At 43.3% G+C, this 11,763-nt stretch overlaps 1 protein-coding gene across 2 annotated transcripts in view; it reads right to left on the bottom strand.

Annotated features, from left to right (window-relative positions):
* Positions 1 to 2,390: 2,390 nt before the first annotated feature.
* The window catches only part of dscama (Down syndrome cell adhesion molecule a), a 137,630-nt gene continuing 128,257 nt past the window's right edge, over positions 2,391 to 11,763 (bottom strand). The window contains exons 21-32 of one of the 2 annotated variants that reach the window (XM_039004702.1): positions 9,541 to 9,658; positions 9,043 to 9,206; positions 8,786 to 8,884; positions 8,464 to 8,652; positions 8,022 to 8,312; positions 6,455 to 6,631; positions 6,293 to 6,323; positions 6,001 to 6,116; positions 5,583 to 5,732; positions 4,747 to 4,944; positions 4,205 to 4,512; positions 2,391 to 2,777 (exon numbers count right to left, since the gene is read on the bottom strand). In XM_039004702.1, the coding sequence (XP_038860630.1) occupies positions 2,391 to 2,777; positions 4,205 to 4,512; positions 4,747 to 4,944; positions 5,583 to 5,732; positions 6,001 to 6,116; positions 6,293 to 6,323; positions 6,455 to 6,631; positions 8,022 to 8,312; positions 8,464 to 8,652; positions 8,786 to 8,884; positions 9,043 to 9,206; positions 9,541 to 9,658 (2,228 nt within the window). The remainder of the gene's footprint in view (positions 2,778 to 4,204; positions 4,513 to 4,746; positions 4,945 to 5,582; positions 5,733 to 6,000; positions 6,117 to 6,292; positions 6,324 to 6,454; positions 6,632 to 8,021; positions 8,313 to 8,463; positions 8,653 to 8,785; positions 8,885 to 9,042; positions 9,207 to 9,540; positions 9,659 to 11,763) is intronic. The other variant, XM_039004703.1, reaches the window with a different exon arrangement.

Here is an 11,763-nt window from a genome sequence, read left to right as displayed (position 1 = left end):
GTTGTGCAAGTTGGAACCAGTGTTTTTCTGGATCAAACGCGCCAAATAAATGGACCTTTTGGATATATATCGACGGAATTAATCAAACAAAAGGACCATTTGTGATGTTTATGTGACATATTGGAGTGCCAACAGAAGAAGCTCGTCAAAGGTAAGGCATGAATTAAATCTTTATTTCTGCGTTTTGTGTCGCGCGGGGAGGGTTGAATATGATGGTCTGGATTGTTAGCTGGGGTGCTATCCTCAGATAATACCATTGTTTGCTTTCGCCGTAAAGCATTTTTAAAATCTGACACGTTGGCTGGATTCACAACAAGTGTAGCTTTAATTTGGTATATTGAATGTGTGATTTCATGAAAGTAAAATTTTTAAAGTAATTTATTTGAATTTGGCGCTCTGCATTTTCACTGGATGTTGGCCAGGTGGGACGCTATCGTCCCACATATCCCAGAGGGGTATAAATTAACCTTGGTATGATGATCTTAAAACAATGACATATGTTAGCTTAGTAGAAACCCAGCCCCGGGCCCTTAGGGGGTTTAGTACTGAAAAAACATGAAATGTCATTGGTACAACAATATTTTTATTTGGAGAGTTTGAGTTTTATGAGACTCATGAGTGCTTTTACATAAAAAGGAATTAGTGATAATCAATGACTGTTGTTCAAATTCATTTCAGATGAATTACCCAACAATCCACCCCTATCACCACTCACTCACTGACTCAGTTCCTCACTCACTTATTCACTCACTCACCCAGTGACACACCCCACCCACAACCTTTGTGGGCGTCCTCCTCTATCCGTGTCTCTAAACAACCCATCGCCAGTCATTCATGTCAAACTGTGAAGGATCATTTGGGGAACAGCCTTTTTATTAATACAATTTGAACTGTGGGTTAGTTTCTCTTTATTTCAGTGCCACCATGGTGAACACCATGTTAAAAATAAAAAGCGACATCTTGTTAAAAGGAATATCATAATGAAGACAATTAAAACAAATAATATAAACGGGCATTAATGACCTCACAGCATTCTTATCAAACTCTCCCTCCGGGACTAAAATACAAAGAAAAATGGGCCAGGGTAAACAACAACTAAAACTGTGTAGTTATATCCACACTTTAGATAGACACTTCCCAAAGATTTTGGTTTGGTTTGAAGGGGGGATTGTCTCAAGTTTTTCCCTGTAGAGGAGCATCACGGCAATGCAGCGACAATAAATCTATTGAGGAGGAGAGTGAGAGCCTTGAAGACTCTACCTAGTGCACTGAGAATAGGGGCTCTGTCTGGACATTTTTTGGGGGGTGTCATGAAGTGCAAACCGTTATATCTCTGACCCTCCCTGTTCTAACTAACTTCATTTACCACCCTGGCAAATTAGCAGTGGTAAACTACACCTGAATACATAGCTGGGGTTTGTCCCGCCCTGTAAGTATACTAACATAGTTATTTTTCATTACAGTACAGTATAGAGCAAATAGTATCAATATAATTTTCATAATCTTTTTTCATATTGCACCATCAGAGTATGCGACACAGAAAAAGATCAACAGAGACTCCATTTCCTAATCAAAACGAGATATGTGCAAACATGACTAAGGACTTTATTAACCAAATCAATTCTTCCCTGTAATATCCACAAATAAAAGTGATTTCTCTTTTTATATATATATATTTATAGTAATAAGAATAATAAATCTTCACATTTGATAATTTCATAGTGTGACAAAAATGGTCAACTGGGCTGTCCAGTCGTTATCATAATCCTCTTAATCGTCTTTAATTGGTCAGTACCCATGCATCCATAGGAAATAGATTTTTTTCTTCAAAAAATTAATAATTTGAGAGCAGCTGACAAGTTTGGACTGGTGTCGATTGTTTCCATCCCAGATTTCTCCAAAGTTTCATTCAGTGTTTTAGAGGAAGTTTCCATAGAAAAAAATGACAAGCTCCAAATTATCATCTCATACTCCGGGAAAAAAGTTGTCCAGGTTCTAATTCAAATAGTGTAGTAATGGTAATAATTGATCATTTGTAATCAATAATTAATAATCATGAATAGTTGAGAAGTAACAACAAATAATCACTGATTAATAATTAATGATTAACAATAATAATCAAGAATAAATCATGTTCCCTCATAACATAATTATTTTGGCAAGCTCCGCGTGGAGTCATTTCAGATGAATGCATTTTCTCACAAGTTTAAAAAAACAAAGAAAGAAAGCTCCAAAAATAAATAAAAGAACATTAGTAAAAGGTACCCCTCCTTTAAGAAGAAAGGGGACATTATATACAGGACTGTTTGGTGAGAGTCAGTTTACTGCACTTGTAAGTGTAATAAGTCCAGTGTTAGTGTGAGTTTTAGTCTGGGCCCATGCCACTGATGTTATACCAGCGTGTAGGACTTTGCGTAGGGGTTGTTGGTCTGTTTGAGGTGTCCTCGTGAGTCAAGCAGGGACTCTTGGGAGGTGCTAAGCTTGGCGGCCTGGGCCAGCTCTGAGCCCTCTCTGTGGGGCAGGGTGACTGCTGAGCCGGGTTGCCACTGGGCCACTGGGTCCCTGCTGCTGGCCCTGCTGCTGGCCTGGGGGGCCTCCGTGGGAGTTGGGGGCGCCATGCGTGATGGCCGTTTCAGGGAGCGACTCTTCTGGGGCTCCAAGCAGGCCTGGCCCATGGCCCCCTCCCCCCCGGCGCCACCCCTCCCTCCAGTGCCCGAGCACGATATACCGCGGTTCAGCAGGAAGTCCATGCGCAGGTAAGGAGGCAGGTGCACTAGCTCGCCCCCTAAAGGACAAAGGAAGGAAAAAGAGGGGAGTTAGTTATGATGCATTGTGTTTTATGGACAACAACCCCATAGAATACACATATGGCCAGTGTAATTATGGAAAAATCTCAGTTCAAAACACTTCAGTGAAGAGAAATGACTGCTCCTGGGGGAAAGGTGAGATATAAGCTCATCACATCTTCCACACCAACCCACAAAACTAGGGTAGTTTATATGCCAAAGTCATCCATAGATTCTGACAGACTATTAAAGTATATTGCTTTGTCTAGTTATTGAGGTAATATGCCAAAGAATGTTCTTCATCTGAATTTGGCCTTGACCAACATGAAATGAAAATGGAAATATTTTACAGTCATTAAACCCAACCAGATTCCATTATACTTATTAGGTTAATGGATGGAGAAGGAGACTGTTGCTTTTCTATAACATAAATAAGTAATGTTATAGATTTAAGACTCCAGCGCAGCTCATTACAAATGTATCTGAGTAAAGTCTACAGAGTTTAATAAAATATAACTATAATGAACCAAAACTATATAGAATGAATAAGATGAAGACTTCAACAAAAAGACTGAATTCATGAGGTGAAGTGACCTCATAGCAAGCGGCCTCAAACAGATTTAGGTTGTTCAATGTTCAAGCTTGGTCATCCTGCAATGGAGTTTTGTCAATAGAATAAGCTTCATTAATACATGACCTTAATTAATACATTAATTTATTCAAATCACTGTCTGCAAAACTCCACATTTGTTGCTGCAAGTAGCATTACTAGGGTTGCAAAATTCTGGGAACTTTCAATAAATTCCCTGGTTTTCCAGAAATCCTTGTTGGAAGATTCCAGGTTTCATGTTTATTCCCTGCTGATTCCAGGAATCCTCCATCCGGGATTTCAGGAAAACCAGGGAATTTATTGAAAGTTCCCAGAATAGTGCAACCCTAAGCATTACTAGACCATTATCTTCAGAACAGTTAAATTGATATATCAGCAGTAAATATTTACGAACCCCTAACCCTGGGATATGATCTGGTTTGCCTAACATTTACGAGGGAGAGGGAAATGGCCCTGAATTGATACGTTTGGTCTGACTGACCAGCGTTGTGTTTTAAATGCATATTACAGAATTTGTTAGTTTTTATTGGCATATGAAGAACATAATAGCTTGAAATGTTACGACACAGAGTTATTCAATTCAGCTACAGTTCCGCATACAGGTAACAGACCATAGACTAACCCCACAGTCTATATATGAAGAAAGTATGTATCAGATCTTAAAGTGAACGTTAGGGTTAGGATTAGCGTTAGTGCTTGGGGGGGCCCTCAAACCATAGCATTACAAGCATGGTGAAGGCTAGCAAACATTAGCAACAGAGCTCAGAGTTAGCTACAGCTACAGCAGTTAGCTATTTGTCTACGTGGCCTCACCCGGTCTGTGAGCTTTGGGTGCGGCCATGTTCATGACTCGGCTGACATCCTGAGGCTTGGGCGGGGAGGCAGTGAACCTGCAGATGCCTGACTCGGAGGGTGTGCTGGACGTCAGGCTGTCTGTGTAGTCATTTGTGCCTGCTGTCATCTGCTCCGACGACGTATCCGAGATGAAGCACTCTGTGATGGTAAACTTGGCGTGCCGCAGCTGCTCCTCCATCTTGGCGTGCTCGTAGGCCCGCGCCAGCTCCTCGTAGGTGGACGAGGCGCTCTCTGTGGACACCATGCTGCTCCGTGCACGGTCTATACCAGGGGTTAGGGTTAGAGGCCATGTTAGTAGAGCAGTTAGGGGCTAACGCTAGCATTAGCATTGTTATAAACTGTTGGCATTGTTAAAAGTTCTATAGTAGGCCGATCTGTCTTTATTAAAGAGGTGAGCGGTGTTGTTATGGTTAAGGGTGATGTTACAGACATTCTTATATGGGGACTGTTATAGCGGTTGTTACAGACTTGTCTCATCTTCAGGTGCGTTGTTACCTGTGTCCTGAGATGGGCTGACGCTGTAGCTGTCACTCTCCTTGTCCACAGAGCCGGCCACCCGTGGTGTGGGCAATCTCCAGTCAGTGCTCAGGGTGTGGGCCGAGACTGGCGGGTGTGGTCGGTTCAGGGTCCACTGGCTAGCGTAGCGGTTGCGTGCAACAGGGCCTGCTTTGGCTGTGCGGCGGGCTGTGGGATCTGACAAGGAAAGATACAGAAAATGACATCACAGTCACACACCAGGGTGTTATGTCACATAACAAGGGTTCATCTTGAGTACTGCAATGCTCTGTTTTTTTAAGCTGACTGAGTGTTTTTAAGGGTGGCAGTAAGTGTGTATCTGGCAATAGCAATAACGGCTGGACACCCAATCCTCATATAAACCAACAAAAAGAAAACGCCCACCATCACAATATCTCACCTGGAGTTCATCTCAGGACCTCTTGTGTCCACACAAATACATATAGCTTACAATAACAGTGAGAAAACGGTTTGATTGGGTTGACTGCAGTCCTCCACAAATACATACATTTTTGATTGGATTCAATACACATACATAATCATTCATGTTTAGAATTGAAAATAATATAACAGCAATAATCACTGTGTTGAAAGTAAATGCTTATCACTGTGAACAACATCAGTGGAGATGGTAGGGGCAGTGCTCCTAATGCTTCTGATGACTCTCTGAGGACTGGAGCTGAATCAAACCAGTCTGTTGTCTGGAATCAACTCTAGCTGAATAAATTCCAGCTGTATGAATGCAATCCTGATCGCACTTATTAATTCTAGCTCCACCGCTAGTAAAGTAAAGAGGATGTCCATACTGGACTTACTGGTTCCTGGCCTAGCATCAGACACATCCACTAGAGGTCCGGTGGCCTGGGACAGGGACTGGTAGTGGACGGTGTGGGTAACCGTAGATGACTTCTGTTTCTGAGTCTCCCCAAAGTCATTGTCAGTCAGCAGCACTGTGGACCTGTCGTCTGAAATAGAGAGAATCATTTCACAAACATGGTCACCACAGTACGATGAGAATCGCCACAGTAGGTACTACTACCACATAGAAGGCCACAGATATGTGATATTCACATATTGTTATCCAATGTTACACAAGTTTCCCACTCGCATTTCCTACTTGGAAGCTCATTATGAGTTTTGACATGTCCGGGAGCTTTCCGGGAGTTTCAGTCCAAAGTTTCTGATAATTCAGAGAACACATGAAAGCAGCATAATGTATCAGTGTCCACTCACCGACTGTCTCCATGGTGTCTCTCTCCTCTATGAGCAGCTGGGCTCGGGGGATGTCGATGTGCATTCTAAGGGTCTGCTGCTGCTTGTTGATGGTGTCTGCAGGTCGTGTGTTTTTACTGGGGAACACAGGAAACAACATACACTGGTCAATAAAGACCTCATTACAGATATTCAGAAACTGGTGATTCTAATATGATTCTATAGATACAGTATTGAATGTTTTTTTATTCCATTAATGCATTAGACAATAGTAACTGTCTATAAAGTTATATGTCAAACTGCTCATGCTTACCTCATCAGCATCTCTGCCAAACTTTTCGCATCTACAGAGCAAACAAGAACAAAAATCACATTACATACAGATGATACTCACACTATACTTGACAATAGTTAAAGAAATTTTACAGAAATCTAACCAATCAGGTGTTGCCCTGTTGCTGCTGTGACCTCTCACCTCTGAGCCTCTTCAGTCTCTGTTCCCTCCTTCTCCTCCTGAGGACTAGCAGCAGGACGAAGACCAGCACGATTCCCACCAGCACACAGGAGATGATGGTCACCATCTTCAGACCCTCGTTACTGGACGTACTGTCCACAGTCACCGTTGGAGCCTTCACCAGTGGAGCAATGGTACCTTGAGACAGGTCATAGAGAAGTCATTAGCTGACATAAACTATGACATGTGTTATGACAGCATTATGTAGGTTGATGTACAACACCCTCAGTGGGGCTGGGTAAATTAGGTTTTCAGGGGAATTGGAAGAGAGCCTGTAATGCGACTTCTGCTTTGGCGACACTTCATCTTAACTCCTCCTCTATATTTAGTGGATTGGTTGAATAGTGCAGAAGAGAAACTCCCTGACAGTTTTCTTTCTCGTCAGCACCAGAATGTGGGGCATCCCGCTCAGGCGTTTCTTTTACGCCTGCTACGTTAGGTTACTTGTACAATAACTAGAAGGTTGTCAAGTGTCGCAACCAGACCTGGTAGACGAGAGAATGACTGCAAAAAATCATCCAAACGCGAACACATATTAAGCCTATACAGCAGTGGAGGCTGGTGTGAGGAACTATAGGAGGACAGGCTCATTGTAATGGCTGGTAGTGGTTTCCATATGTTTGATGTGTTTAATACCGTTCCCATAATTCCATTCCAGCCATTACAATGAGCCAGTCCTCCTATAGCACCTCCCACGAGCCTCCTCTGCTATGCAGTGTCTGTCGATGAATAGTAAATACTAAATGAACTTTGTGTTAATGTTTAAAACATGAATCAAGCACCTGGCACAAGGTAACAGTGCCTCTACATCTTGCATCCCAATCTTAATGTATTTTCCATCAAACCCACCCAATCTGCTCCAACAAGCTGCTGCAGCCCTGCGCTAGCTGCAATGAGCACCTGACCTTCTGCCAAACTGGCAGTAATGCCCACTTGACAGAAGATCAACTCATCCTTCTTAGCTGAAAACTAAGCTCTTTTTTCCCCTTTTACACTTCCTGGATGGCTGGGGGGTTAGATGGATGTGGTGGGGACAAATAGACTAGGGTCCAGTGAAGGTGTGTGTGTGTGTGTGTGTGTGTGTGTGTGTGTGTGTGTGCGTGCGTGCGTGCGTGCGTGCGTGCGTGCGTGCGTGCGTGCGTGCGTGCGTGCGTGCGTGCGTGTGTGAAATCGCCACGGCCACTGGAGTCAGCAGAACATCTACTTGAGGTACTTTCCTGCCCCATTCATCAGTTAGGCCTAGAGCCTTTTAAAGCATGGACCAGGGAAAGACTAGCATGAGACAGCCACTTTAATGGCAGGGAGGAGAGAAGAGCTCCAAGGACCAGTAAATAGCTAAATATGAGGTAATTTCCTTCTCCTCTAAGGCAGGTATACCGTAAATGAACGTTTTTGATGGAAACTCAGGCAGTTGTGACACAATTTTCAAGGAATGGTTAGGTAAATGACTTTTAAACTACAGTTCTTCATTCTTTATTCAGATATCCTGAATAAGTCACTATAAGCGTGTATAGACAAGTTAACTCACTGCCATCGTAGCTCAGAGTGGAAAACTTGACCCTCTTCTCTGCTGACCCGGCGCTGTTGAACACCTTCATCTGCAGTTCATACCAGGTGGCCTCGGCCAGGTCATACAGGATGTAGCTCTTGGTCAGAGAGGTGCGCTGGGCCGTGGTCCACGTGGGAGACTCCACCGAACGGTACTCTAACGTGAAGGACGTGATTGGACAGCCGCCGTTGTTCCAGCCAATCAGGTTGAGCCTGACACGCGTGGCATTGATACTGGTGAAGAGCTCCTGTTCTTTAGAGTACTGGGGTTCTGTTGGGGAGTGAGGAGAGAGGAGTCAGACCACACAAACACTTCAATGAGAGGTCTTTCCATAAGAATGAGTTTTCCATTAATTGAGTAAAAGCAATGGGGTCACTATTTAATAAAAAACATATGTAAAAGAAAGTCACCATCTCCCTACCTTTCCCATGAGTCTTAGCCTCGATGATCTCACTGATGCGCCCTGGCCCCACAGCATTCTGGGCAGTCAGGGTGAACTTGTACCAGGTGCCACACTTCAGGTTCTCCAGTCGATAGGAACGCTCACTAGGGCTGATGGCAAAGTTTCCCCACTTCTCACTGTTGTCCTCTGAGTATTGCAGGATGTAGCCTGATATGTGAGAGAGAGGTTAGGATGTTACAGTGTTGCCTGCTATTTAATCAAGTCAGTAAGCTGTTGTCCAAGGGAAAACAAAAATCTCCAATAATAGTTAGTGTTGCTGCTAGCTGCGTTGGTGTCTGACCTCGTATGGAGCTGCCTCCGTTGTCTCCTGATATCCAGGACAGAGTGATTGAAGTGGTGGTCGTCTTGGTAACGGTGAGACGAGGCTGATCCGGGGGAACTAGAAGTAAAAATATGGATTTTATTTAAGTCCTTCTAACTCATGATGATATCCTTTCACTTCACTACCTATGATGAATACATGTCTATTTAGTATTGTTATGAACTGACCTGAAGACTGGTAAACTGGATTGTTCCACCACACACTAACTGACTTACCTTGAACCTGCAGGTTGAGGATGATTTTATCTGGCCCAAAACTGTTGCTAGCCACACAGGTGTAGTTCCCAGAATCCTCAGCTTTCACTGTGCGGATGACCAGGCTGCCGTTGCCCTGAACAATGCGTCTACTGTCAATCACAGCAGGGGCGGGGCTTCCATTGCTGAATCACAAATGTACGAAAGACAGTCAGACAATGAACTACAGCGAGATACACCAAAGAGAAAATCTTTGAAAAGTATTGGATAATGTTACAATACTTTTATGTGTATAGGAATATGCGGCACATGTAAACAACCATTCTTTTTTAACATTCTGCTGATAAGTGTGAAAGGATACTGCAAACACACAAGGTCTTCAGTGAAAATTGACATTCCAAAGAGCCACTGTTTTTTAACTGGTATTTAGTGTGCGTTAAAAGTGACTCAAAACACGGTCTGTACTAAGTTCTACTGTCTGTCCTACATGCAGCATGATGTGTTGTACTCTGTACTCACGTCTCCTTGAGCCACTTGACCGTGGGGGCTGGGTCGCCCACCGCCTTACAGGGCAACACGATGTCCCTCATCCAGGGGGTGGTCACTGTGCCGTTGAATGTCAGGATCTGAGCAGGAGCTGCACACAAACACACCACAACCGGGTCAAATACTTTGGCTGACTTGATTTAGTTTTCCTGGTACAACAGAAGTAATGGAATAGACCCAAAGGTGGAAATCGATCCCAAATACTTGCAAGGGAAGCTCTATAAAAGCAGTGTAAACTGTTAGTTCTTTATCCAACTTTACTGAATTCCCCACCTCTTTGTCTACACCTGCACCCCTTAAGACATACAGAGCCCATCTCTGTGCTTAGACAGATATAAAGTGGTCTGTTTGCAGAGGTGTAAAAAGTATTCAATTGTCTTACTTGAGTGAAATTAAAGATACTTTAATGTAAAATGACTCAAGTAAAAATGAAAGTAACCCAGTAAAATACTACTTGAGGAAAAGCCTAAAAGTATCAGATTTTAAATGGACTTAAGTACAGTGGTGGAAAAAGTAGTCAATTGTCATACTTGAGTAAAAGTATAAAGTAAAAGTAAATGCTATACCTCAAATTCCTTATATTTAGCAAACCAGACGGCACAATTTCCTTTTTTATTTTTTGACAGCCAGGGGCACACTCCAACACAATTTACAAAGGAAGAATTTATGTTTAGTGAGTCCACCAGATCAGAGGTGGTAGGGCAGTAGGGATAACCAGAGACGTGTGAATTTGACCCTTTTCCTGTACTGCTAAGCATTCAAATTGTAACTAGTACCTTTGGGTGTCAGGGAAAATGTATGGAGTAAAAAGTACATAATTTTCTTTAGGAATGGAGTGAAGTAAAAGTAAAAGTAGTCGAAAATATAAATAGTAAAGTACAGATACCCCAAAAAACCACTTAAGTAGTATTTAAAAATATTTTTACTTACATTTTTAGGGATAGGGGGCAGCATTTTCACTTTGGATGAATAGCGTGCCCAGAGTGAACTGCCTCCTACTCTGTCCCAGATGCTAATACAGTGGGGAGAAGAAGTATTTGACACACTGCCGATTTTGCAGGTTTTCCTACTTACAAAGCATGTAGAGGTCTGTAATTTTTATCATAAGTACACTTCAACTGTGAGAGACGGAATCTAAAACAAAAATCCAGAAAATCACATTGTATGATTTTTAAGTAATTCATTTGCATTTTATTGCATGACATAAGTATTTGATACATTAGAAAAGCAGAACTTAATATTTGGTACAGAAACCTTTGTTTGCAATTACAGAGATCATACATTTCCTGTAGTTCTTGACCAGGTTTGCACACACTGCAGCAGGGATTTTGGCACACTCCTCCATACAGACCTTCTCCAGATCCTTCAGGTTTCGGGGCTGTCGCTGAACAATACGGACTTTCAGCTCCCTCCAAAGATTTTCTATTGGGTTCAGGTCTGGAGACTGGCTAGGCCACTCCAGGACCTTGAGATGCTTCTTACGGAGCCACTCCTTAGTTGCCCTGGCTGTGTGTTTCGGGTCGTTGTCATGCTGGAAGACCCAGCCACGACCCATCTTCAATGCTCTTACTGAGGGAAGGAGGTTGTTGGCCAAGATCTCGCGATACATGGCCCCATCCATCCTCCCCTCAATACGGTGCAGTCGTCCTGTCCCCTTTGCAGAAAAGCATCCCCAAAGAAAGATGTTTCCACCTCCATGCTTCACGGTTGGGATGGTGTTCTTGGGGTTGTACTCATCCTTCTTCTTCCTCCAAACACGGCGAGTGGAGTTTAGACCAAAAAGCTCTATTTTTTGTCTCATCAGACCACATGACCTTCTCCCATTCCTCCTCTGGATCATCCAGATGGTCATTGGCAAACTTCAGACGGGCCTGGACATGCGCTGGCTTGAGCAGGGGGACCTTGCGTGCGCTGCAGGATTTTAATCCATGACGGCGTAGTGTGTTACTAATGGTTTTCTTTGAGACTGTGGTCCCAGCTCTCTTCAGGTCATTGACCAGGTCCTGCCGTGTAGTTCTGGGCTGATCCCTCACCTTCCTCATGATCATTAATGCCCCCCGAGGTGAGATCTTGCATGGAGCCCCAGACCGAGGGTGATTGACCGTCATCTTGAACTTCTTCCCTTTTCTAATAATTGCGCCAACAGTTGTTACCTTCTCACCAAGCTGCTTGCCTATTGTCCTGTAGCCCATCCCA

Source organism: Salvelinus namaycush, chromosome 12 (assembly GCF_016432855.1).
Source record: "Salvelinus namaycush isolate Seneca chromosome 12, SaNama_1.0, whole genome shotgun sequence".
Taxonomy (NCBI): domain Eukaryota; kingdom Metazoa; phylum Chordata; class Actinopteri; order Salmoniformes; family Salmonidae; genus Salvelinus; species Salvelinus namaycush.
Note: the sequence above shows the minus strand (reverse complement) of the source record. Positions and strands in the feature narration are given on the sequence as shown.